Source organism: Geotrypetes seraphini, chromosome 8 (genome assembly GCF_902459505.1).
Source record: "Geotrypetes seraphini chromosome 8, aGeoSer1.1, whole genome shotgun sequence".
Classification (NCBI taxonomy): domain Eukaryota; kingdom Metazoa; phylum Chordata; class Amphibia; order Gymnophiona; family Dermophiidae; genus Geotrypetes; species Geotrypetes seraphini.
This window is the reverse complement of record NC_047091.1, coordinates 44,846,251-44,873,951: the sequence shown is the minus strand read 5'-3', so window position 1 is coordinate 44,873,951 and position 27,701 is coordinate 44,846,251. Positions and strand designations below refer to the sequence as shown.

Here is a 27,701-nt window from a genome sequence, read left to right as displayed (position 1 = left end):
GGGCAAAGAGAAAAAGGACAACAAGAGAAGAAGGATTAGAAGGGAAGAAAAGAGACCGAGAAGCAAAGGCCAGAATTAAAGAGTTGAGAAGAAGAGTTGGAAGGAAGAGCAGAGGAAGCATGAGAGATAACAGAAGTAGAGAATGGACAAGATGAAATACATTAAAAAAGTAAAAGTAATAAAAATACACAAGAATGATAGACAGGAGAGAACAAAAGTGAGAAATAATGGCCCAGTAATGGAGAGGTAGATAGAAAGATAGAGAGGGAGAAGGAGAGGGAAACAGGTAAAAAGGGAGGGAAGAGAGGGAGGAAGATAGATGAAATGAGAATAGAAGAAAGGGGGAAATTGAAATTATTCACAGCTATATTTCACAGGATTTTCACAGCAGTCCAACACAATTTTGTCCAGATGGACTAGTAGGGAAGCAGAGGTAGGAAGATTTCTGGGATATCAGTCCCCCTTCCCCTCTTCCACAAAACGAGCAATGATCTTCCAGCACAGTCAAACCTTCAGCTGGAGCAACTAACTAGAGCAGCCCCATGGCAATACCACATCTATGAGTGGGGTGGGGGATTGAAACATTGAGTTTGGCCGGGATTAATTTGGCATTATGAGGATCCAATTTACATCAAACATTCCAAGTGTGATGCTGCAATCAGAGGAAGCTAAAACCCCAAATTTCATAGTTTGTTTTTTGACTCAAAAGCAAAAATGAGGCCTCATGGTGCAACTGATAGGTCATTTGCCTACTGTGCTCATGACCTGAGTTTGAATCCTGCATCGGGATTTCTGTCAGGTAGCTGGCTTCTGGCTAACTCTGTCATCTATTCATTTTTGGTAATAAATGATTACCTAGCTTTGGGGGGGGGGGGAGATAAGACTGGAGAAGGCAAAGACAAATCACTATGCTAATAATCTGTCAAGAAAACATGACAGCCCCCATAAATCATTCATGTAAAGCAGTGGTCTCAAACTCGCGGCCCGAGGACCACATGTGCCCGCCAGGTACTATTTTGAGGCCCTAGGTATGTTTATCATAATCACAAAAGTAAAATAAAACAGTTTCTTTATCATATGTCTCTTTAGCTACAAATTACAATATTATTATTAAGACTTAGCCAAAAGGAAAGATTTAAAAACTATAAAGAGTTTTTCCTTATGCAAAATTGTCATTTCTTTAATAAGACATTAACTATTTTTTTCTGTAGCCCTCCAAGCAGTGGCATATATGGGGGGAGGTCCGCCCCGGGTGCACAGCTTGGGGGGGTGCACAGCCAGCCAGGTCCAGGGTCTCCTGCCCTTCCTTTCCCCCGGTCCGCGCCTGCATTCTTACCTCCCCGCTGCTGCTGCTAATCGCTGACAATAATTCTTCTTTCTGACGTCAATTTTGACGTCGGAGAGGACGTTCCGGGCCAGCCAGGCAGTGATTGGCTGGCCCAGAACGTCCTCTCCGACGTCAGAATTGGCATCGGAAAGAAGACTTCTTGTCAGCGATTAGCGGCAGCAGCGGGAAGGTAAAATTGCAGACGCGGACCGGGGAAAAGGAATGAGAGAGGTGTTTTTTTTTCTGCAGCAGGGAGGGAAGGATGTAGGCAGGCAAGCTGGCTGGCTGGCTTTAGCGCGGCAGGGAAGGAGGGAGATAGGTAGGCAGGCAGGCTGGCTTTGGGGGTGGACAAAATCTGGAAGGTAGTGGGGGACATAAGAACGAGGCACTGGGGGTACTAAGGACACAGGGAAACTTGCTATTTTAAAGTCCTATTTCCCTTATGTTATTTTCCTTTATATGTTCCTTAACTCTTGAAAAGAAATTGTAACTTCTCCCTTTTTTCCTTCCTATTCGTGTACTGTCTTTTTATTTTTTTATTAGTTTGTCTTTTAATTTATTACTGTATTACTTGTTATATTTTAAATTTGTATTGTATATCGCTTAGGAAATTAAATAGGCGATTTATCAAGAATTAATAAAACTTGAAACTTGAAGGGGGCACTGGGGGCATTATGGACACAGGAAGGAGGCACTGGGGGCACCATGGACACAGGATGGAGGCACTATGGACACAGGAAGGAGGCACTGGGGCACTATGGACACGGGAAGGAGGCACTGGGGCACTATGGACACGGGAAGGAGGCATTGGGGGCACTATGGACACGGGAAGGAGGCACTGGGGGCACTAAGGACACAGGATGGGGCACTGGGGGCACTAAGGACACAGGACGGAGGCACTGGGAGCACTATGGACACAGGACAGAGGCACTGGGAGCACTAAGGACACAGAACGGGGGCACTGGGGGCACTAAAGACACAGGACGGAGGCACTGGCGGCACTATGGACACAGGACGGAGGGTTGTGGAAAGGATGTTGTGTCTAAACATAAAAACTCACTTGTATACTGCAACTACCATTAGGTACTATGCGGTTCACAAAAGATAAAAAATACAAATGAATAACAATTTCAACTAGAGGTATTGGGGAAGGGAAGGAATGGGAAGAGGCGGGGGGCAGAGAGGAGGAGTGGTGCCGGTGCCCCTACCAACATGGCTCCCAGGATGGACTGCCCCCCCCCCCCACCTTACTACGCCACTGTCAGCATGAATGGCTCTATGTCAGCCATTTTATGAACATACTGTACATATAATGTTACTGAAAATGTCATAGAACCCAATATTCTTTGCTGATATCTCTTTTGGGGGGCAGAGGGGGGGAGAAGAGGACAAGAAACACTGGGGAACCTTCCCTAATTACTCCAGTGAAGCACTTTTCTTTAAAACCTAGACCTCCTGGGAACAGGAAACTCAATGTGATATTGCTGAGGTAAGATAAGATGCACTGTATGTTGCACATTTATGGATCTCCTGAAAAAAGCCACGTATGTATGGTGAAACGAGCCTTGTTAGGCTGTGAAAGTGCAGAGTTGAGATGAGTTCAGTAATTTATGAAATACCAGACTAAGTAAAAAATAATATACCGTAGCAAGTTATGCTTGTTGGATTTAAAACTGTGTGTCCGGGATGGATGTGTCTGGCATTGCCACATCGTGTGCTCCCCAGGAGTGTGGGGAGGTCTCTTAGATGCACTCTTTCCCTCTCCTGTTCCCCTTCTAGTCTTCGCCAGCAGTGATCAGGGTCTCCTACTCCCTGCTCGTGCTGACTGAGCCTTTCTTCTGATGTCACTTCCTGGTCCTGTGAACAAGAAGTGATGTCAGAGAGAGGGCTGAGGCTGGCAAGAACAACAGGGAGGAGTTTTTGCTTACTGCTGGCAAAGACTAGAAGAGGTAAGTATGGGGAAGAGTGCATCAAAGAGACCCCACTGTTGGGTGGGGGGTAGAGAAGAGAAGTTAGCGTTCTTGCCAACATAGTGCCCAAGGCGCTCTGTCCTCCCCCCACCCTCATTATGCTGCCAGTTGAAGAGTCTTGGTTCTCTATTTGTGACATGACTGGACCAACATTGTGGAACTTTTTACCTACTGAGCTAAGATCATTGCTTAATTATCTGGTCTTTAGAAAATCACTGAAGACTTTTCTTTTTTTGGAAGACCTTCCATGATATTCTATAATTCTAGGGCAGTCTAGTGATTAGTGTAGTAGACTGGAAACCAATAGACCTAAGTTCAAATCCCACTTTAATGATTTTACTTTATGTTCAAATATTTTTTTATTATGAAAATAGTAAAGCACACCAGTACAAACAGCATAGGCTTTTGTTATTAAAACAGAACAACTATCGACCTCCCCCCCCCCCCCACTATCCCTTCCCACCCCAGGAGTCCAGTACCACAACAAAAATTGAGAGCAAGAGTCAAACTTAGAGGTTCAATAATCTGCTGCGGGCATGCGGAGTAAGATCCTGCCAGAAACACTCCCAGGTCAGACAGAATCTACGACCAAGTCCACGATCCAAGTCTCCCACCAGTCTTCGTTCCAATGTCGCATGAATTATCATCAGGGATTGCCACTGTGCATAAGATGGGGGATCGCGGGACAGCCAGTTAGTAAGTATTGCTTTTTTCCCCATCAAAAGCGCTCTAGAGACGAAAGCCGACATGCCCATGGGTTTGGGCGTGGCTATATTGTAGAATCCGAATAGTGTTCTTGGTTGTGGAAGCCATCGCCTCCCCCATAGCATCGTAATGTAGTGTCCCAAATATCTCCAAAACTGTAAAATTTTAGGGCAAGTCCAGAACATATGGCCTAAAGAAGCGTGAGCCTGATCACATTTCGGGCAGGAATGAGATGCAGTAATCCCCATCCGAGCTGCTCGTTCCGGCGGGATGTAGAGTCGCAAGACTATCTTTAATTGCATTTCCCAATGCGTAATGTTAGGAGAGACCTTCTAAATATGTTTCAAAACCCGCTGCAACTTCTGGTCTGTTAAAGTGCATTGCAAGTCCTCTGCCCATGTTGTCGCTAAGATGGCCAAATTAGTGCCCGATTGACAGTCCCGGACTCCCACAATGTGAAAACGAAGAGGAACCCTCTGTTGTGCAGAAAGACTGAAAAGTTCCGAGAGGGCCTCCCGGGTATCTTCGGTCAGGTGTTCCCCAGGTAGAGACTGAGCATAATGTCGGATCTGATAATAAGCAAAAAAGTCAGTTGGCTGTAAATCAAATGTCTGACGTAATTCCGCAAAGGTGGCTATTCTCCCCTCCTCCAGAAACAGGTGGAAAAGATATTGTAATCCCAGTTTACCCCACCTCTGGAAGGATGTATTTTGCAGTCCAGGCGGAAAAGCTCAATTGCCCTGGATGGGTAAATATAAGGAAACCCCAGAAGACAACTTTGCTGTTTTACATACCCACTTCCAGGTTCGCCACGCCGGCGCAAATATCGGGTAGGGAGACACCAAAAGATGTATCTGTGGGTCCGCCACATGCAAGAAATAGCTTACATGGTACGGAGCCAACAAAGATAATTCCAAAGGAGTAGCAGAGAAATCCAATGTCCCCCTAAACCAATCATTAAGATGTCTCATCTGGCATGCCATTGCGTACCAACGGACATTTAATAAACCATAGCCCCCTCGTTCCCTAGGTAAGCACATCCTAAGAAATTGCATACGGGGTCATTTACCATCCCAAATGAAACATTGTAAACCTTTAATTAAACGTGCATTATGAGTATAGGAGAGGAGTATTGGTAACACCTGAAAGCGATATAACCTATTGGGAAAGAGCACCATATTAAAAAGAGCCACCCGTCCCGCTACTGAGAGTGGGAAAGAGGACCAATTTTGTAGATGTTGTAAGGTGTCTTGCATTAGGGAATTAATATTACTGTCGTAAAGAGTTTTGAGGTCTCTGGGAATCCAAATTCCCAAATAGCGAATCGATGTTGTCGCCCATGCAAAAGGAAACTCTCCCACCCATGTCTGCTGTAGAGCCGCCAGACTAGCTAGAGCTATAGATTTCTGATAATTCAAAGTAAAGCCCGAGTAGAATCTAAATTCCCTTAGCACCTGCAGCAGATGAGCAATGGAATGAATGGGGTTAGTCAGTGCAAAAGCTAACACTTTGATAGTGCAGTCCCCAAAGTCCACTCCCACTATGTCGGGGTCCAGAGTCACTGTCCGAAGAAATGGCTCCAAGTATAACAAAAAGAGGAGGGGAGACAAAGGGCACCCCTGTCGGGTACCTCTTTCAATTAAAATATGGGCTGTAATGATCTCATTAACAAGCAATCTCGCCCTCAGTGTCGAGTACAATGTGCGTATCGCTCTGGCGTACCAACCTGTCATTCCCATATATTTCAACACCTCAAATAAATAATTCCAGAGGGGGGCGCTGCTGAGCCCGATCGGAATGGCGGCTGGTTTCTAGTGCTCCCACGCTGCCCCTCGTGAACTTCAAAATCCTTCACCAAATCGACCCGTAATTGCGGCGGAACGCTACAGCAGACATCGGAAGTGGCACAGAACACATTTAAATAAGTTATATTTACCCTGCGCCTCACACCCGATGGCGGAAAAAAAGGTAGGGAAGCGGCACAAGCCCGAGCCGCTCTCCCCATCAAAAGCGCCGCTTCCTCCCTCCACTGACGATTCGACTCGCGAGATTTTGGCAGAGTTGCGGGAGTTGAAAGAACTGGCTACCGACACTAAGGCATGCACCGACGAAATAAATGAAAAAATAACTAATCTGTCGGCAGACTTCACACAACTACAAACTCGAGTGTGCACACTCGAATCAAAGATGGAGGCAACCACGCTGGAGGTGTCTGGCCTCAGGAAACAAGCTGCTCGTATAGCTGCACTGGAGAGAGACTTGGAAGACAGCAACGACCGGTCTCGAAGATGTAACATTAGAATCCTGGGTCTACCAGAGAATGGCCGAGATGGTGAGCTCATAAAATATCTGGAAACTTTGATCCCTCGGCTCCTTGATCTCACTTTCACTCGGGAATTTGAAATTGAACGTGCACACAGGGTGCCCTCTTCATCTGCTGGAGACCGTCGCCCCAGACCTGTAGTGCTCAAGCTGTTGAGATACCAACACGTTCTAGAGATCATGCAGAGGGCTAAGATCAGGGCACCGATCAAGCATGAGGGATCCACCATTTTATTTGTCCCTGACCTGAGCAAAACTACTGCCCGTCGACGCAAGTTGCTTCTCTCATATAGACCACAGCTAAAATCCCTGAATGCAAGATTTGGTTTACTTTATCCAGCCCGCATGAGAGTAACTCTGAACAATTCAACTAAGGACTTTGTAAACCCTGACGAGCTGGCTTCCTTTATTGAGCTACATTCACCCACTCCAATTAATCAGGTTTGATTGTCTGACATCATGTATGTCCTGATGCTGTTACACTGGAAGTTTAAACTCTGTCTGCAGTGCATGCTATAGTCTTTTTATATGTTCTACATATCCTGCACTGTATTTGTAACACTTATGACTACTGTTAAGTGATTTGTTCCGCTGTTAAACATGTTTACATATCAAAACTTGATACAGACGAGGGTGCATGGGATCTATCTGCCTTTCTGGTTCCCTCAGTCGCGCTCACACGGTTAATGTATAGAAGTGACCGTTTTGTCACTTTTGTTAATTCAGGGTGTTCATCACTGTGTTTGGTTCATTTTATCATTCTAAGATATATGCTGATATGGTTTCTGTTTTACTCCTGGTTTCAATTTACAGGAATGCACCACTGTTCATCTCACATACCTGCTCAATACTGTCTCATGCTAGTATGCTTTCTCCACATTAATTATGTCTCTTAAAATCATATCTTTAAATGCAAAGGGTCTTAATAACAAAATTAAACTGAAAAAGGTGTTAACATATCTTGATGATCATAAACCAGATGTTATAATGCTACAGGAGACTCACTTAGATGCCACTGCCTCAACTAAGGTGCTTCTTCCCTGGACCTTACCTCCATTTTACTCTCCGGCCTCAGACAAAAAAGGTGGAGTTATCACCCTGATCCGGAAATCCAGCAACATTACCATTATTTCTTCCTCCAATGACCTTAACGGACGCTGGGTCAAAGTCACGATAAATAATACAGGTGTAGTGTATTGTCTGTTTAATTTATATGGTCCGAACCTTGATCGTCCAGATTTCTTCCATTCTATATCTGAGTCTTTGTTGGAAGAAACAACGGCTAATCTGATTGTGGCTGGCGACTACAATATGGTCATATGCCCTAAAATAGATAGGAAATCGACCTGTGCATATAAGAAAACCAAAGCTTGGTACGCTTTGCAAGATCTTATTATGGATGTACATCTTCTGGATATCTGGAGGCACCTTCACACGGATGCGGAAGCCTATACTTTTTTCTCTCCACCACACTCCTCGTACTCGAGGATTGACTTCTTTCTGGTGAGTGACTCCTTGTGCTCTTCTATCACAGATGCCACAATACATCCGATCACTGTATCGGACCACGCGGCCATTACAATTTCAATTAAAGGTAAAGTTTATTCTCAGAACCCTCGGCAATGGCGTTTCAATAGTTCTCTCCTGCAGGATGAACAGTTTTGCATGCTGATAAGAGCTAAAACACAGGAATACTTCCAGCTCAACACTCCTGATCAAACTTCATGGTCCTGCTGCTGGGATGCATACAAAGCCTTCATTCGTGGTATTATAATAAATTATACGGCTCACAAACATAAACAATTGAAAGAAGAACAGCAAAAGATGGAACATGAAATCAAAATTCTAGAATCTCAACATCAACAGACTCCTACCAACATAGATCTCCTTCTCCGTTTAAATAAGGCACGTTTTTGCTATAACTCAATCTTGAGCAAAAAAGCCTCACATGCAATATTTCAACAATCTGCATCCTATTTCGCTGAAAATAATAAATGTGGTCATTTACTGGCTAATCTACTTAAACGGCGTGAAGTGAAATCCAATATTGCTTCTATCAAATTGGATACAGGATCTGAAATCACGGATCCGGCGGCCATCTCACAAGCTTTTATGTCTTTTTATAAATCTCTATACACTGCTGATTCATGTAGCCCACAGCTGACCACAGACTTTTTAACCAACATACCTCACCCGACAGTAGATGAGATTGATAATGAAAATCTTAACAAACAGATGTTACCGTCTGTGAGCCTTCGGGACAGTTAGGGAAATCCAAAGTACCATTTTTATTTATTTTATTTTAATGTATCTTTAATCTATCTTCATTGTAAACCGCTTTGAACCTCACGGTATAGCGGTATATAAGAAATCAAATCAAATCAAATCAAATATCCTTGGTCATTCACTCTATGGCTTCTAAAAAATCACCGGGTCCTGATGGTCTGACAGTCGAGTTTTATAAAGCATTTCAAGAGGTATTATTACCGTTTTTCCTTCCACTCCTTGAACATCTAATCTCTACGGGTGATGTCAATGGCTCATTTACAGAAGCTACCATAATCGTTCTGCCTAAACCAGGGAAGGATCCCCGTTACATAGCTCACTACAGGCCTCTCTCCTTGATTAATGTAGATGCAAAAATCTACGCCAAACTTTTGTCAAATCGATTACAAGCGGTCATAACTAAACTCATACCTTCATCCCAAAGTGGATTTATTGCTGGGAGATCCTCTAGCGACAACACGAGAACATTCTCTCATGTCATAGCTCAAACACAATATAAGAAACAGGAGCTGCTTGTGGTCGGTCTAGATGCGGAGAAAGCCTTTGACCGTATTGAATGGTCATTTCTTTTTAACACCTTACGCTGGTTTGGTTTTTCGGAAGCTTTTATTAATAAAGTCAAGGTGCTCTATTCCAAACCTACCACCAGAACATTCATTAATGGTACTTTGTCAGATGTTTTTTATCCTAATAGGGGTACCAGGCAGGGATGTCCTCTATCCCCCTTGCTCTTTAACCTTGCATTAGAACCATTGATACAGAAGATATGCAACAATTCTAGAATAGCTGGCTTCAGATATGGTGAACACGACCGGGAAATTAAAATCTCCGCTTACGCAGATGATATCTTATTATACATCACTCCAACCTCTTTCCCTCACCTACTCTCAGACATAGAACTTTATGCGACTGTTTCAGGATATAAACTCAATTTGAGTAAAACTGAAGTGATGCCCCTCAACTGTCCGGAGGTAAAACCTGACTTATCAGATCATGGCATGAAGTGGTCAGCAACATCTATAAAGTATTTGGGCGTGATGTTTGGTCCGAGTATCGACGAAACTATTTGCCTTAATGTGGACTATATCTTGGACATTGTCAAATCATCTACATCTAAATGGTCTCCCCTAACCTTGTCATGGTGGGGACGGGTAGAGACAATAAAAATGATGATTGCACCCAAGATTAACTACATCTTGTCAATGTTACCCTTCCATCTACCTCTCTCATTCTACAAACAAGTAGATTCTTTACTCTCAAAATTTCTGTGGAAAAACAAGCAACCTCGTATAGCGCTGGTTAAACTGAAAGCCCCTCGAGATATGGGAGGAGTGAACTTTCCCAGCTTCTTACACTATCACCATGCCTTCATATTGAAGCAATGGGCTATGGGTTATCATAGACCTGATACTTTGGACGCACCGGTCTGGAAATCGATTGAAAGGGCTTTATATGGAGATGGACGCCTTAAATATTTAGCTTGTATTAATTTATCTAAAGTGGATAAGCTAGATAAGATCCTGGTAGCCTATAAACTGGCGGTAGACTGCGCAGACTCCACTTTCTCCTCTAGATGGTCAAACACTACTAAGATACCCTTATGGAATAGTGACCGATGTAAGATAGCAGAAAAACAGATATCTTGGCAGGAATGGAAAAATTGCGACATATGGCTAGTGCAAGACCTAAGGAAGAATGATACATGGTCGTCCTTTTCGGATCTCTCGACAGTTCGAGGACTTCCTGGAAATCAATACTTTAGATGGCTTCAATTAATGCACTGCGTCAAACATTCAGTACAGATAGAAGGTCTACAAATACTAGATCCTGGATTGCTTCACTTTTTGTGTTCCTCACCTAATTGTCATATTACAGCCTCCAATTGGTATCATATATTACAAAGAGCTCTATTTGCTGATCCCTTGGAACTGGAAAAGAGATGGTGTAAAGAACTTAGTCTACCTTCTGATGCAATAGACTGGGTGTCATTGTGGTTAACGTTTTTCAAATCCATACGCTCAGCTTCATTATTGCAATCCATATATTTTCTACTACACAGAGCAGTTTGGACTCCGGTGTTATCTCATAAAATTGACCACTCCTCATCCTCTCTATGCTGGTCATGTTCTACTTCTATTGGCACTATAGAACACCTACTCTTTGCGTGTCCACTTTTGAGTGATTATTGGAATAGGGTGTGGAATGTAATTTGTGATGTACTAGGTTTCAATGTACCTTTAACATATTCTGCTCTTATCATTATGTCACAAGCTATCACTGTACCTATGAAGTCAGACAGAGCTCGCTTATTTACCACTATGTTATCCCTAGCTATACAGACTGTGCTGTTCTGCTGGAAAGACTTTACCAGAATTGACTATCATATGTGGTGGAACGCTCTTTGCCTTACAGGGAAATATGAAAAAGTATATGCTGATAGAACTAACAATATGCATAGATTCCTAGCTATATGGCAGCCTCTCCTTCTTTATTGCAATGTTTAAACCCTTGCATTTACATGCTTCTGTAAATCTGCTTGCTTGCATTCCTTAACACTTACTACTCATGTCTCTCAGTTAAGCTTCCAAGCCATGAGCACTCAGATTATGTCCATTGCATTCGCTCGTTGTACCGGAATACATCTAGTATATTCTTATATTCGTCAGCATATTTTCTTTGTATAGCGGTGCTTTACATCCTGAATTGTATTGTATTGTATTACATTCTATATTTTCATTTTTGTAATGTGAAAACTTAATAAACAATTTTGAACTAAAAAAAAAAAAAATAATTCCAGTTGACTTGATCGAAAGCTTGGGCTGCGTCTAAACTAAGCAGCAACATCGGTGTATTATGAGATTGTGTATGGGCCAGTGATAATAGGGCCTTTCGAACATTATGTACCATCTGTCTGCCTTTCACAAAACCTACCTGTGCCGGTGCAATAATATTCGGGAGAAGAGTAGCTAGTCTATAGGCTAATATTTTAGAAATAATTTTAATGTCCACATTTAAAAGAGAAATGGGACAATAGGACTCGGGAGCAGCACTCTCTTTTCCTGGTTTCAATATCAGAGTGATTAAGGCCTCATTTGCTTCAATGGGAAAGTGTTCATCCTGTATGGTCTGAGAATAGTAGTCCCGCAAAAAGGGACCAAGTTGAACTGATAAAATGTTATAGAATTCTGCCGTGAAGCCGTTCGGCCCTGGAGCAGAAAAATTCCTTTGGCGTTGGATTGCATTTTGCAATTCTTTAGGGGTAATGGGTGTATTAAGATATTCTATATCTGGGTCAGAGAGTGGCAATAAACCAGAATCTGCTATATAATCCCTAATAAGGGATACTGCTCCTGAGTCCTGGCGACCATAAATCTTCTGAGAATGAAAAGTCTGGGTAATGTGAGCAGTAGAATGTTGCAGACGTCCCTTATCGTCCCTCAATCCCAACACGTATCGATGTCCCCTGGCCTGTGCAGTCAGCCGTGCCAACAATTTCCCAGCCCGATTACCGTAACGGTGGTAACAATATTTTTGATATAGAAGCATTTTGACTGTACGCTCATGTATATAAGAATTAAGGGTCGATTCTACCGATATTAAGCGTTCCCTATTAGTTCGTGTCGGGTATTGTGTATAATGGCGTTTGGCGGATGCTAATTCCTTTTCCAATTTAAGGATACCCCGAGACAAACGATGGTTTCGAGCTACGACATAAGCTATACAATCTCCTCTGAGCACTACCTTAGCGGTGCTCCAAAACAGCGTCGGATTGTCGCAATGCTTACCATTAAATTCAAGAAAGTCTTCCCACTTAGATGTTAAATAATTTTTGAAATGGTCATCGGAAAATAAATAGCTAGGAAAACGCCAGCGTACTGGGCCCCGCATACTAAAACCCACATTCACATCGATCCAAATCAACGCATGATCAGAGATCACGGTCGGGCCTATCATTGCTGCATCTACATTCAGAAAGGCCCTACTCGTGGTAAAGATATAGTCTATTCTAGATTGGGTGTTGTGTGCCCTGGATCGATGGGTGTAATCCCTTTCTGTGGTGTGTAAAAGTCTCCAGGGGTCAACTAGATCTAAAGTGGCACAGAGATAAGGAATACCCCTAGTGTGGGACACGCAGGTGTTCGGTCCTGGCGTAGATCGGTCACAGTTCGGGTCTAAGACTTGATTGAAATCTCCGGCTACGTAGACTGGTTCCTCAACACGCTTTAGTAACAATGCTGCAATGCCCTCAAAGAAAAAATGATCATATTTGTTAGGTGCATACACATTCAAAAGAAAGAAGGAATATGTTCCTACCGTCAAGTGTAACAGTACATATCTGCCCTGTAGATCAGTTGCAATCACTCTGGCAGTATAGGGTAAAGTCTTACGAATTAATATCGCTACCCCTGCATGTTTTTGAGTGGAAGAGGCTGCAAAGACTGCAGCCACCCAGGACCTCCTCAATTTCTGATGTTCCATGTCCGTCAGGCGGGTTTCCTGCAAACATGCGATATCTACGTTATGTCTTTTGAGCTGTGTTAAAATTTTGGTTCGTTTAATAGGGGATGTAATGCCCGATACATTCCATGACACTATGCGCAGAGTATTAGCTATGACCTATGGAAATGGTAAATATTTGCAAAAAAGTAACAGTGTGTAGAAACAAACCACCCCAGGTTCCCAGCCTCACCCAGGGTAGCCATGTGATACTCAGGACCTGCCAAAGTATCTGCAAAGCCACATGCCTGTCCACTTCATAATTCTGACTCTCCTGCCTCCAAAATTGTCTTACATACCTCCAACATAGCAAAGGACTCCCCCCATACCCCCCCACCCCACCCACTCCCCCCCCTGTCGACCCCCCTCTCGCATCAGTATGCAGTCACAACTAAAGGTCCACCCCAAGGCGGTCCTATAAGTGTGAGAGATCACAAACTAATGTCACTCCAGGCCCCGAGTCACCCACAGATCAAAAACATTAGGTCCGTAAGAAGCCCAGTAACAATTAAACTTATAGTGGACAGCAAAATTAAGTGCACAATCCCAGTAACTGTGTCAACTTGAATGCAATTCTGAACAAACCCAGTCCATATCAACAAGTAGGAACATAAGAAAGAAAGAGTCCCGATCCCCCTTCATTTGGGAATCTAAGCATCCCGGAAACCTCCAAACCAAAGTGCAACCATCAGAATGCGGTGAGTGCTTCCATGAAGTGAGTAGTCAGTCATGTAAGGTCCGCCTGGGAGAGCACTTGGGTATTCATAAAAGTGGCTGCCTCCACAGCTGAATCAAAGACTTGCCATTGTCCCTGATGTTGTATACGTAAGGTAGGTGGGTATAAGAAGAGAAAACGGATTTTCTTTTCCGCCAGGGAGGAACAAAGTGGGTAAAATAGCTTCCTGCGCTCGGTCAGGGCCGCGGAGTAGTCTTGAAAAATGCGCACCTCAGAATCTTTAAACTTAAGGTCCTCACGAAGTTGTTTATATTTGCGCAGTATTTCAACTTTGTGATTATAGTTCAAGACTTTTGCTATGACCATAGTGGCGTACCAAGGGGGGGGCGGGAGGGGCGGTCCGCCCCGGGTGCCAGCCCTGAAGGGGTGCTCCCGGCCTTGCCGTTCAGTCCCCCCACACCCCCGAAGGACCGCTCGCACCACTGACCTTCCTGCACCACCTGTGAAGCAGCAAGCAGCAGGATCGCGAGGTCAGCTATCCCTAAGCTGCTTGGGTGCTGCTTCCTGTGCCGCGGTTCCGCCCCTCCTCTGACGTCAGAGGAGGGTCGGGAACGCGGCGCAGGAAGCAGCGCAGGGATAGCTGACGTCGCGATCCTGCTGCGGCTGCTTCATAGGTGGTGCAGGAAGGTCAGTGGGGCGAGCGGTCCTTCGGGGGTGGTGGTGGTGGTGGTGGGGACTGAACGGCAAGGCCGGGAGCATAGGTAGTGCTGCTTCATAGGTGGTGCGGGGAGGCCAGGGAGGCGAGCGGTCCTTCGGGGTGGGGCGGGTGGGCAGGCAGGCAGGCATTCAAGGGGGAGGGGGGGTGACAGGCAGGCAGGCCTTCGGGGGGTGTGTGCAGACCTTCAAGGGGGAGGGACAGGCCTTCAAGGGGGGGGGGCAGGCAGGCCTTCAAGGGGGGACAGGTCTACAAGGGGGGACAGGCCTACAAGGGGGTGGGACAGGCCTTCAGGGGGGGTGCAGGACTTCGGGGGGGGTGCAGGCCTTCAAGGGGGGGGACAGGCCTTCAAGGGGGGACAGGCCTTCAAGGGGGGCACAGGCAGGCAGGCCTTCAAGGGGGGGACAGGCCTACAAGGGGGGGGGGACAAGCCTACAAGGGGGTGGGACAGGCCTTCAAGGGGGGGACAGGCCTTCAGGGGGGTGCAGGCCTTCGGGGGGGGGGGGTGCAGACCTTCAAGGGGGGGACAGGCCTTCAAGGGGGGGAAAGGCAGGCAGGTCTTCAAGGTGGGGGGACAGGCCTACAAGGGGGAGGGACAGGCCTTCAAGGGGGTGGGCAGGCCTACAAGGGGGTGGGACAGGCCTTCAGGGGGGGTGCAGGCCTTCAGGGGGGTGCAGGACTTCGGGGTGGGACAGGCCTTCAAGGGGGGGACAGGCCTTCAAGGGGGGGACAGTCCTACAAGGGGGGGGACAGGCCTACAAGGGGGTGGGACAGGCCTTCAAGGGGGGGATATGCCTTCAGGGGGGTGCAGGCCTTCGGGGGGGTGCAGACCTTCAAGGGGGGGACAGGCAGGCAGGTCTTCAAGGTGGGGGGACAGGCCTACAAGGGGGGACAGGCCTTCAAGGGGGGGGACAGGCCTACAAGGGGGTGGGACATGCCTTCAAGGGGGGACAGGCAGACCTTTAAGGGGGGACAGGCCTTTGGGGGGGACCCTGGTTTAGAAGTACACAGAGGGAAGGGGGTGTCTTTGTCTTTACATTTGTATCCTTAGCCCGTTTGCCTTATATTACCCTGAGGAAGCCGCATGAGAGCGGCGAAACGGGTTCCCGTTGGTTGGATACACGGGTTCGATACGGCTTAAGAAATCTGCCGTTTAATTCACATCATGTAAAAAAGATAAGTGCCAGTTTAAGGCTCATTCATGATGTTATATTGTTGCTATTTTGCACAGCCTATTTAAGAGTGGTATTTACTTTTTGCCACTCTGCTACTTTGCACAGCATATTTATATCGATAAGCTGGAATTGCATTAGTCACTTTAAAATATGTTTGCACTTTAGGCAATTTTTAGTGACTCACATCATGTTAAATAGATTTATGCCAGTTTGAGGCTTATTCATGATGTTCCATCTTTGCACAGCATATTCAAAAAAGATAACTATTTTTGCCATCCTGCTATTTTGATTAGCATTTGTATATCGATAAGCTGCAGTAGCACAAGTCACTTTAGAACACGTTTGCACTTTAGGCATTTTTTGCACAGTATAAGATAAAGAATAGAAAAAAGTCTATATAAAAATAAGACTAGATAATATTAGAAAAATACTCTTCTATTATAAATGAGTTTTGAGTGGTAATATTTACAACAACATTATAGAAAAATAAGTGGTAATGTTTACAATAATATTTTAGAAAAAGTTTATATAAAAAATAATTAGTGACGAAGGTTTGATCAATGAAAGAAACCACATGCCACAATTCCCTTTTGGACAATAACAATATTATCCTGGGAGTGGCAACTCTGAGATCTTTACCTTCATCAAAAATAAAAAATAAAAATTAATAATTAAAAAATAAAATAATAAAAAATTACCATTAGAATAAGTAGTTGTTTTCAATAGGTTAACCTTTTTTGCGGATCTTATTGATAGTGGTTAATCTGTTCTCCTGTTTTGTATTATTTCTGATTCTACAAGGGGGTGGGACAGGCCTTCAAGGGGGGATATGCCTTCAGGGGGGTGCAGGCCTTCGGGGGGGTGCAGACCTTCAAGGGGGGGACAGGCAGGCAGGTCTTCAAGGTGGGGGGACAGGCCTACAAGGGGGGACAGGCCTTCAAGGGGGGGGACAGGCCTACAAGGGGGTGGGACATGCCTTCAAGGGGGGACAGGCAGACCTTTAAGGGGGGACAGGCCTTTGGGGGGGACCCTGGTTTAGAAGTACACAGAGGGAAGGGGGTGTTCAAAGAGACGTGCATATGCCAAACTTTGGGGGGGGGATGAAGAAATAATGGGTCTGAAAATAGAGGAGAGGGAGAGAAATGATGGACCATGGGATTTAGGGAGGGAAGGAATTGAAAGGGAGAGAAATTGGACACAAGGGATGGTGTGGAGGAGGGATAGAGATACTGGATAGGAGGGTAATTGGGAAAAGAAAGGGAGAGATGGTGGACTCTGGGGTGTTGGGGAAGGAGGGAGAGATGCCGGATGAAAGGGTAGTTAAGAAAAGGTGGATCTGTGGAGGGAGATGAAAAAAAGGAAAGATACCAGACTTCCTGGGGAGGGAAGGGAAATGGAAAGGGAGGACAGAGTTGGCAGATGGATGGTTAGCACGTAGAAAGAAGAAAGAAGGAGACCCTGGCAAGCAAGTTATCAGAAGAAAACCAGAGCCTTGGACCAACAAGATTTGAAATATAACCAGACAACAAAAGGTAGAAAAATTAATTTTATTTTCTGTTTTGTGATTATAATATGTCAGATTTGAAATGTATATCCTGACAGAGCTGATGTTGGACTGCAAACGTGAGCTAGGATTTAACAGAGAGAGGAAAAGTCCTTTTTGTTTCTTTATTTTATTTACACCACAGCGCCAGTGTGGTTAGGAGAAGCCAAAGGGGGTGAAAAAGCTATAAAACCCACCAGGAGTTTTGAAAAAAATTACCCAACTGGGCAGGAAAATCGAATTGAAAAACCAATTCAATAGGCTGAATCGAATCGAAGTTTTTTTTCCTGAATCTGGCAGCATTAGTTTGCGCTACTGTCTTAGACTTTAGGACCTGGGATTGGTGAGAGATGGCATCCTCAGTACTTTATAATGCAAGTGAAACGAGGATTTGGTCAGACTTTTGAAGGGTCTGCAGAAAAAAAATATTGTATAGGCCGGGGACATGAAACAGCAGGAAATGGGAACTTTTCTTCCTTCTATTTTTGTGAAAGGAAAGGCTGAGGATGTCAGAGAGTTCAGTTAAAATATGTGCTTTATAAGAAAATATAATAATGTGTTTTATAAAGTTTATAGCATAGCTGGCCTACCCAGTGAGGTGTTTCTAGTGGTGGTGGTGGCAGCATGTCAATGTGTTGAGAGGAAGAGGTGGTCTGGGAAATTCTGCTGAGCAAACTCCGGGCCCATTTCCACCCCCCAGTTAGTCCACTCCACTCAACTGGTTCACACACTGAGTGGGTCATTGGGTGTTGTGTTGGGATCTCTTCCAGTGGTTTATCAGTATCTCCTTCTGGTCCAAGGAAGGAAACTTTGTTATCCTTAGCATTGACCTACAGAATATGTTTGTAACAGCGCTGCTTGTGTGGCATTAGGCTATGTAGTGATCGAAAGAAAAAAAACAGACCTTTGCACATTTTTGCACTATATGGTGGGTGTATGAGGAGATTCACATTTCCTGCACAGCTAAGTCCATGTGAAGTTACCTTGTGCTGTATTTGACATCTAGCAAGGTCTCTGTTTGAAAGGAAAGATCTAAACTTAAAAATGAAGTGGCCAGAAGTTATGGTAAAAGCAGATAGTGTAGCTGGCTTTAAGAAAGATTTGGACAAATTCCTGGAGGAAAAGTCCATAATCTGTTATTAAGACATGGGGGAAGTGTCTGCTTGCCCTGGATCGGTAGCATGGAATGTTGCTACTCTTTGGGTTTTGACCAGGTATTAGTATCCTGGATTGGCTACCATGAGAATGGGCTACTGGGCATGATGGACCATTGGTCTGACCCAGTTAGGCTATTCTTATGTTATGTTCTCATCTGTAGGGGCCTTTGTTTTCACTTCTTATTTTAATGTATTTTTTTTCTGGGAACTTATCAGTGTTTTTTTATAATGGGAACAAAAATGGAAGAGAATTAATGTGTGTGGGATGAGGGGGTAACTAATTTCTTCAGCTAAATAATTCAATCCACTTCAAACAAACATAGGAGAACTCACGCACCATTCACACACCCTCCAACCAAAAACGTCAAAAGGAAAAAAAACTGTTCGACAACCTCCTAGCCATTCGAGCTGCAACACTCGACCCCCAACCCTACAACCAATTGACATCGACCACAGACTGCAAAACCTTCAAAAAGAAATAAAAACCCTTCTATTCAAAAAACACATAAAACCGAACTAACACAATCAGAACTGTCCCAAGCATCACCTGCAACTACTCCATATGTACTTCTGATGTCATGACAATTCAGACATAATTTATGTTATGTTATGTTTGGAATATAAGAAAATATTCACTGCCTGTTTCTATTCTGACCATTTATTCTGTTTCATGGTCATTACAAAAAATATTTTTTTACATGGGGGGGGGGGTGTCAAAAAATGATAGGCCCCGGGTGCCACATACCCTAGGTACGCCACTGTATGACCATGCGAGGCCGCGCCTCCCGGGCCTGCTCCCTGCCTAGTCGATGCACCCATTCCAATCGTATCGGGCCCAGGCTCTCCCGTAAAGAAAAAGTATTGGTCAGCCATACCTCCAGGGTCTGTAGCAGTTTAGGTCCAGTTACTGTTTCCCGGATGCCTAAAAAACGCAAATTGGACCTGCGTGAGCGATTTTCCAAATCCTCCAATCTCTCTGCTTGCTTTTTAGTAAGTGCATGCAGCTCCTGTAAGGTAGTTTCCTGGGTACTCTGTGTATCTTCCAAGCCAGAGACCCGGGTCTCTAAAACAGTTGTTCTGCGGGTAGTCTCTGTTAGTAAGTTCTCTAAGTTGGACAGTTGGTCAGAAAGCCGGTCCATACCGGGTTGTATTGCCGCCGTTGCCGCCGTTGTTAGAGCCGCCAGCGCCTCCGGCGCTATTTGGTGTATTGCCGAAGATGGGGCCGGTGCCATTTTGTCCGCGATATGCTGCGGGCGATCGCGGTCTTTCTTGTTGGTGCGAGTGGCCATCGGCGACGCGGGGGAGGACAAGAATCTGTCCATGCGCACCCAATGATTTTACTCCAGGAACAGCAAAATACTTACTGTGCTTGAATATATACCTCTTCATTAGCCTTCAGACTTGCAGGTTACTTATATATTTAGCTACAGTAAATATTTTTCTTATCTTGGAGGTCACACAATATAAAATAAAAATAAAAAAAGACCTAAAATTGGAGTTGAACCTAGGTTCCTTGGTTTTTCAAGGGAGACAGAGTGGGGCAGCAACAACTGAGGGATTAATAAGGGGTCATGCTTTAATCCATCCAGTGGCCAGCTGTGCAGTCAGAGTACCTTTATGCTAAATACAACTGAAAGAGGTCTAAGTTAGGATATCCTTCATAAGAACATTAGAGTTGCCATACTAAGACAGACCAAAAGGTCCATCAAGCCCTGTAGTTTCTAATAGTGGCTAACCCAGGCTATAAAAATACCTGGCAAGATCCCATAAAGTAAAACAAATTTTATGCTGCTTATCCTAGGAATAAGCAGTGGATATCCCCAAGTTTATCTTAATAATGGCTTATGAACTTTTATTTTAGGAAATTAGCCAAACCTTTTTTAAACCCTGCTAAGCTAACTGCTTTCACCACATTCTCTAGCAACAAATTCCAGAATTTAATTACATTTTGAGTGAAGAAATATTTTCTCTGGTTTGTTTTAAATCTACTACTGTATTTAGTAGCTTCATTGCATGTCCCCTAGCCCTAGTATTTTTGGATTCTGTAAACAAGCAATTCACATCTACCCGTTCCACTTCACTCAGTATTTTATAGACCTCTACCAAATCTCCCCTGAGCCATCTCTTCTCCAGGCTGATAGCCCTAGATGCTTTAGGCTTTTTTCATAGGGAAGTTGTTATCATTTTTGTTAGCCTTTACTGTACCTTTTCTAATTCTGATATATCTTTTTTCAGATGTGGCAACCAGAATTGCACACAGTATTCTAGGTGTGGCCACACATGGAGCGACACAAAGGCATTATAAAATTTCCATCTTTGTTTTCCATTCCTTTCTTGGTAATTCCTAACATTTTGCTTTCTTAGCCGCCGCTGTACTCTGAGCAGAGGATTTCAACTTATCCTCAACAATAGGGTTACCAGATTTTCTCAATAAAAAGAGGACACTTGGCCCCGCTCCATTCTGCTCCCGGTCCTGCCCTGCCCCAGCCCCACCCTGCTCTGTCCCATCCCCTCATGAATCTCATGTCTCCTTCCCTGAGCTCAGGGCCACGTCTGGAGAGATTATAAGCTTTCCAGGGATAAGAAAGTATCTATTGTACCCTAATGTAATTCATCTGAATTACAAATAAAAAAGGTGCAAGCTAAATCCAAAATCTCTTACCTTACAAGAGTGGACACTTTAGGAGTTTGGCCTCCCACTCACCTGCTCTCACAGTATACAATTTGCAGATCCACATTGACCCGGAAGACAAACATGTGACAGCCGATGCGGACCTCGCTGGGTGTGGTGGGTGGCAGGGTATGGGCCAGTGCCACCAATCCCAGGTCATGACTGGAGATAGAATGAGTATAGGAGGAGGTCAGCAGATGCAGGCGACCCGTCACATGAACCACCTGTAAGATGTAGAAAGACAAGACGAAAATATGGTGGGCCAGTTTATTTCTTGGTTGCTGGTGTTGGAATATTCTTATGCAGTAGGCCACAAGTCCTAGATGCATGTTCCTGGCTCAGATCTTTCATTACTAAAGTGTATGGTAGCTCTTACGTAGAAAATGTACATCCCAGGCTATTTTATTTCCTTGTCCCAACTGTCTAAAATATAGATTTGCGGCTGAGCCAGAGTTAACACTAGTTCTTCATCAAGATAAGCTGACCCAGCTCTCTCATACTACTGCAAGCAAAGTATTGTTCATTTTAGTGACATCAGAACATGCAGTGGGTCAAACTAGGACTGAGTTAACCTGTGCTGGGAAAAAAGGAGCCGGTTTGTAATTATCACCTGAGACCAGTTGGTCAGTGTTCTTTTCTACTAAGCAAACTTGGGTTCAGCTCCTGACTCAGGCTCCCTGCTCCTTAGGTTGAGAGGATTGCTGAAATAGTTATACGTACACTACCCCGGGTTAAAAGTAAGAGCTAAATTCTGCTGTTACATTAAATTCTCTTGGCTGGTCAGTGAACTGCACTGGAGAGAGCAGGCCCTTAGCAGGTCTCAGCTGAACTTGATTTACAGATAACTTGATAGAAAAAGAACTGAGGCAAAAGGTAAAATGACTGGTGTCTATCTTGAAAAGACTTAGATGTAGTAACTTTCTGAAATTCTGGTGATGATGGCTGAATGGATTGGGTAAATGGATAAATCTAACACTCACCTTGATATTGTAGACTTTTCATTACCTTGTAACCAGAAGTCTTGACATGGAGACCTCGTTTGGTCAGTGTCGATTTCATCCGGATGAAGAAGGATCGCTCGAGGTCAACACAATCAGGAAGCACAGGATTGCTAGGATCTGCTGCAGATAATTTGGTGTAATCATTCTTACTTCATGTTTCACTGCATGTGAGCCCAAGACACAATGCTCAACAATTGCTGACCCTGGATTGATAGTACCATGACTAGTTGTGGATCAGATTTGAGAAAAGTAGGCCTGTGATTAATAATATTGTGATTGTGTTTGTCGACCATTTGATAATTATGATTTTTATGATTATGATTTTTTATATAAGTTGTAATGCTAATACATATATATTTTTTTAATCCTTTAATTTGTGCATCAAATAAAGTGGATTTTCATGGCTGATGGGGAGAGTTGATTAAGACTCAGGACAAGGAAGCAGTAACCTGACCAGGGCTCAGAGGTGGGGGTTGGAGTTGGGGTGGAGTGTCATATCTTTGACCTGGTTGGCATTGGGAGGAGGTAACCATGGGTGAAAGGAGCAATTTCAACCTCAATGAGAACCTTAGAGGAAAAAGAAGAGCCATGGGCAGCAAAGGAAGAGGGCTGCACAGAAGGTGCAATTTTAAAAAGATACTCAAAGGCACTTCAAAGACAGTTGTAAAGTCAAGAATGGCAAGGGAACCTTTGTCTAACAACCACAAAGGAGACAGTCAACTCTGCACAAAAAGAATCTAATTCCAAGAGAAGGAGCAGAGCATGCCTGGTCTTCAAAACCTCTTTATTAATTGCAAATAAAATATATGCAAAGGACCTTTGTCAACCATATAAAAGGAATGTGATATGTATTTATTGAATGAAGGTTCTGCCAGTGAATAACCATTCAAATATGGCACAAGCAAATAATTTTAATTTGTGGCATAACACCTTACACATTAAACCAAGACATCCAAAAATCTATAAGTAAAAAACTAGGAACAATAAAGATATAGACTTGAAGACAGGAGTTCTAGATCCATATGATCAACGGTAAATATTCAATAAAAGCATTTAAAGCAATTTGTCAGAATCAAGCAAGAACCCACTGGAAATAATTTGGATTTATGCAGACCTATGCCAGTGAACTCTGTTGATTGAAGATAGTATAGATTTAATATAGTGGATGACTGCAGCCAGAAGATATCATTATTTTAGAAGTATCTCCACGTGGAAATAACAGCATGAATATGTGCCTGAATATGATATGGTATGTAAACTGCTTTGATTGTACCACAGAAAGGCAGTATATAAAATAACATACAATAATACAACCACATACATATGCAAAGATCAGTTTCAGAATCCTGCTGTATACACAGGGATATCCACCCCACATAGAGAATTTAACAGGTGTGGCTTAGACAGGACTAAAATCTACATGTGCATTCCAAATTTTACAAAAGGAATATGCATGTTTGGGGAAAATTTCCCACATCAGCATGTACACCTGCTCAAAGGTACATATAGGTTTTTAAACAGTGATAATTTCAGCCAAGGTTTTACACAAAGGATTAAGGGAGAAATCCTTCTTAATCCCATGTATTTCCTCCAAGGTGGAACCACAAAAAGATTAGGTTCTTTCCTTGCTAATCTTCTTTCTTGTAAACAGGAATGGTAGTCTTGACCATCAAGTTATACTCCCATTAGTTGCTAGGGTTGTAGAGAGTCCATTGTTTGTTTTCATGCTCTACTTCCCATCACTCTGAGATGAGCTCCACCCACTCAGACAGTACCAAAACTCCTTGAGTGCAAACATAAGAGAGGGGTGCGGGGAAACTCCCCAAAACTACATAAGTCTGTTCTACTCTAAATGTAAACATTAAAGAACAATGCTAGTTAACTACAACTAAATGGAACAAACAAGGTGGTAATAAAAAGAAACCACCTATCCGTGTGCCATCTGTACCAATAGTTCTGTAGCTCTTATGAGTGAAATCTTCATCATTCCTGACCCTACTGGGCAGATGATAGAAAGAAGACATCTAATTAAGTAGGCATGTCTGAAGTAGAAAGCAGGCTAGTATATATCAGACAGGGCAGGCATGAAGACTACCATTCCTATTTAGAAGAAAGGTAAGAACCTAATCTTCCTTTATTGTGCAATAGGACTGGTAGTCTTGACCATTGGGATGTATCAGAGTAGTCCCTGGTTCCTAGAGTGGGACAGATGAGCCTGCTGCTAGCACTGAGGACCCAAAAACAGTGTCTATCCTGGCTGCTACATCCATCCTGTAAAAATTAGTGAACATGTGGAGATTAGCTGCACTAGACTCTGCCAAATATGATGTGGTAGAGACTGCTTTCTGCTTCCAATATAGAAGATATGGCCATCCTTATCCACCTGGATATCATTACTTTAAATGCTAGTCTCCCCCAATGTGCTGCATTTGTAAGCAGGAAAAGGTAATCAGATAGCCGGAACTCATTGGTCATCTCTAAGTAATGAATCAAAATTCATCGCACATCCAGAACTTTCAACACACTATCTGCTTTCTTCACCCACACAGGTGTGAAGACTGGTTCAAGTGAAAACTGGACATGACCTTCAGTAGGAGATGCTAGCCTCTGAAATGCAAAGAAAGGGTTCCCTGAAAGACAGCGCCTGCAGCTCAAACATCCTTCTCGTAGACATCATAGCCACTAAGAAAACTGCCTTAACCATCAGATCTATCAGGGATGCCTCCTCCAATGGCTTATACAGAGCCTTCACAAGTGCCCGCAGGACCAGATTAAGGTTCCAAGACAGAAAAGGCTGTCGCACTGGAAGGTGAAAACCTAAGGCTTCCTTAAAAAATCTGGAAACAATGAGTGCTTACTGACCTGTACTCTGAAACAAGAAAGTTCGGCTATATATACCTTGAGAGGGTGGCAAGTCAAATGCATGCAAGACAAAAGCGTGCGGTCAAATGCGTGAAGACAAGTGAGTGCAAGACAATTGAGCACAATGACAATTGAGCGCAAACACAATTGTGCGCAAGACAATTGAGCGCGAAGACAATTGCGCACAAGACAAATGAGCGGAAGGACAAATCAGTGCAATGACAATCATGCGCACGTTCACATTACTATGGTTATGTTTTCTCGTTTTATACATGCTCAGAACAGCCCGCCCTCCTTTCGCTAGCATCTTTGTGATTGGTTACATTTGCTCCTTTTATACTTGCTCAGAACTTCCTTTCGCTGCCTGACTTTGTCCGTTATAGGTCTGGTCTAGAACTTGCTCTATAACAGGTATTTCTCTTGTGCAGATTTCACTCGCCTTTGGTGAGAGCGACACTACTTCCAAATTTCTTCATTTGCAAGGTATGTTTATATTTTCATTTGCTAACTTTTTTAACGTTGAAAGCTACATAAGATGTGCGCAACAGAATTGCTAGATAAGTGAGGGTATAACAAAACGCTACGTAGCTGAAGTTTCGCTCAAAGTTTCGATGTTAGTGCATCCGCATATGGTGGAGAAATACTTGGAAAAGAATAGAGAATAAAACCACGATAGGCCGCTGTAGAAAAGCACTAATGAAATCCTGAACACACGCTTATTTATATATAATAATGGAACGCTGAACACACACTTATTTATATATACAATGAAAGCAGTGCATGCAAATAGATCTCATACATATTCATTGGGGAAATCCTGAAAACCTGACTGGATTGCGGCCCTCGAGGAGAGACTTTGACACCCCTACTGTAAGAGAAGATTTGGATGACAAGGAAGCCCGAGAACCTAGTCTTTCTACAGACATACTAAGTCTGGCCAAGGCATGCAATCTAGAGCTACCAGGACCACTCAACTTGGGAGCATTCTGATCCATCGAAGTACTATGTCTATCATTGGTCATGGAAGGAACACATGCAAGAGCTTGTCCACAGGCCAATGTTGGACTAGAGCAGGGGTAGGGAATTCCGGTCCTTGAGAGCCGTATTCCAGTCGGGTTTTCAGGATTTCCCCAATGAATATGCATGAGATCTATTTGCATGCACTACTTTCAATGCATATTCATTGGGGAAATCCTGAAAAACCGACTGGAATACGGCTCTCGAGGACCAGAGTTCCCTACCCCTACCCCTGGACTAGAGCATCCAGCCCGGTGCTTCTGGGCTCGTACCTTCAGGTGAAGATATGACTTGCTTTTTTGTTGGATGCCGAGGCCATGAATTCAAATGTTGGATGCCCCCAGTGCCTGACTATGCAGTCGAAGGCCCTCCAAAAGAGAGACCACTTCCCATCTTCCAAGGTCTGCCGACTTAGGATATCCACCTGCACATTCTCCACCCTAGCTATGTGAACAATTGAGATGGCTTCAGCCCACCAAAAGAGAAGGCGAGTTTCGAAGTTCAGTGGTGCACTCCTGGTGCCTCCTTGCCTGTTTACAAAGGCTACTGCAGATGCATTGTCTGAAATGACTCAGACTGCCCTTCCTTCTAGGGTGCTGCCCAGGGCTCACAAAGCTAACTGTATCGCTTTCAGCTCCAAGCAGTTGATTAACCACTCCCTCTAAGATGGGGACCACCACACTTGTAGCAGACGTCCCTAGAAATGAGCACCCCAGCCGAAATAGACTGGCATCTGTTGTCAGGTCTGACTACTGGGAGATGCATAGTTGTATTCTTCTGTTCATGGACTGTGGCTCCAACCACTAGTCCAGGCTGCTTCATGACTTACCTGACCACAGCAGTGTGAGGTCCAGAAAATTCTGACTCCTGCATGGGTGCAAGTGCGTTCTTGCTGAAGCTACCATGAATCACAGCAGTTAAAGATACTGCCCAAGCGGTGTTCAAATCTCCCAAATTTGCTTCATGAGCTTCGTTTTGTGTGCTTCCAGGAGGAAGACCCTGTTCTGTGCCATTTTGAAATGGATTCTCCTCGACCTGCTGCCTTCGGCCGTTGGGCCCCTCCTGCCTCTGTGAACTTCTTCAGTTATCCTGCCTTCAGCTGCTCCTGGACCTAGGCAGTGGCGCCTTCCCTTGCTGTCCTGATTGCAGAAGTTGTCCTGCTGTGGAGACCAAGCTGCCTTAATAACAGATTTTAATTTACTCCCTGTTCTTTTTCTTTTTTCCAATTCTTTATTCATTTTTCCATCTTCCACCAAGCATATAATATTACATAAATTGAATCATATATATCACTTGAAATTCTTTCTAATATCATCCAAATACATAAATTTACCTTCTCCCCCACCCTCCCTTTTCACAGATATTACTCCCTGTTATTTTTCTTTCTTTGTATTATACTTGTTTTTATTATTATTTATTGATTGATTGATCTGTCCAGTTTTGAGAAAATCTTTATTGTGAACTGCTTAGAACTTGTTATGGTATTAGCGGTATACAAAAATAAAGTTATTATTATTATTCCTGAAGTTGACAATTCAGCCCAATGTCTGTAGAATCTGGACCACTCGCTCTATCGCTGCCACTCTCATATCCCTCACGGGTATTCTTATGAGCCAATCATCTAGGTATGGATGCACCTGAATTCCCATCTTGCAGAGGTGCACTGCCACAACAGCCATCACCTTGGTAATGGTTTGTGGTGCTGTTGCTAAGCCAAATGGAAGGGCAGAGAATTGGAAATGTTTGTCCAGAATATGGAACCTCAAGAATTTTCTGT

At 43.9% G+C, this 27,701-nt stretch overlaps 1 protein-coding gene across 1 annotated transcript in view; it reads right to left on the bottom strand.

Moving 5' to 3' along the window:
- Positions 1-27,701, bottom strand: part of NPAS1 (neuronal PAS domain protein 1) — a 192,180-nt gene that overhangs the window by 78,548 nt on the left and 85,931 nt on the right. Inside the window, exons 4-5 of the mRNA XM_033955925.1 lie at positions 22,050-22,128; positions 21,078-21,268 (exon numbers count right to left, since the gene is read on the bottom strand). Coding sequence (XP_033811816.1) covers positions 21,078-21,268; positions 22,050-22,128 — 270 coding nt within the window. The remainder of the gene's footprint in view (positions 1-21,077; positions 21,269-22,049; positions 22,129-27,701) is intronic.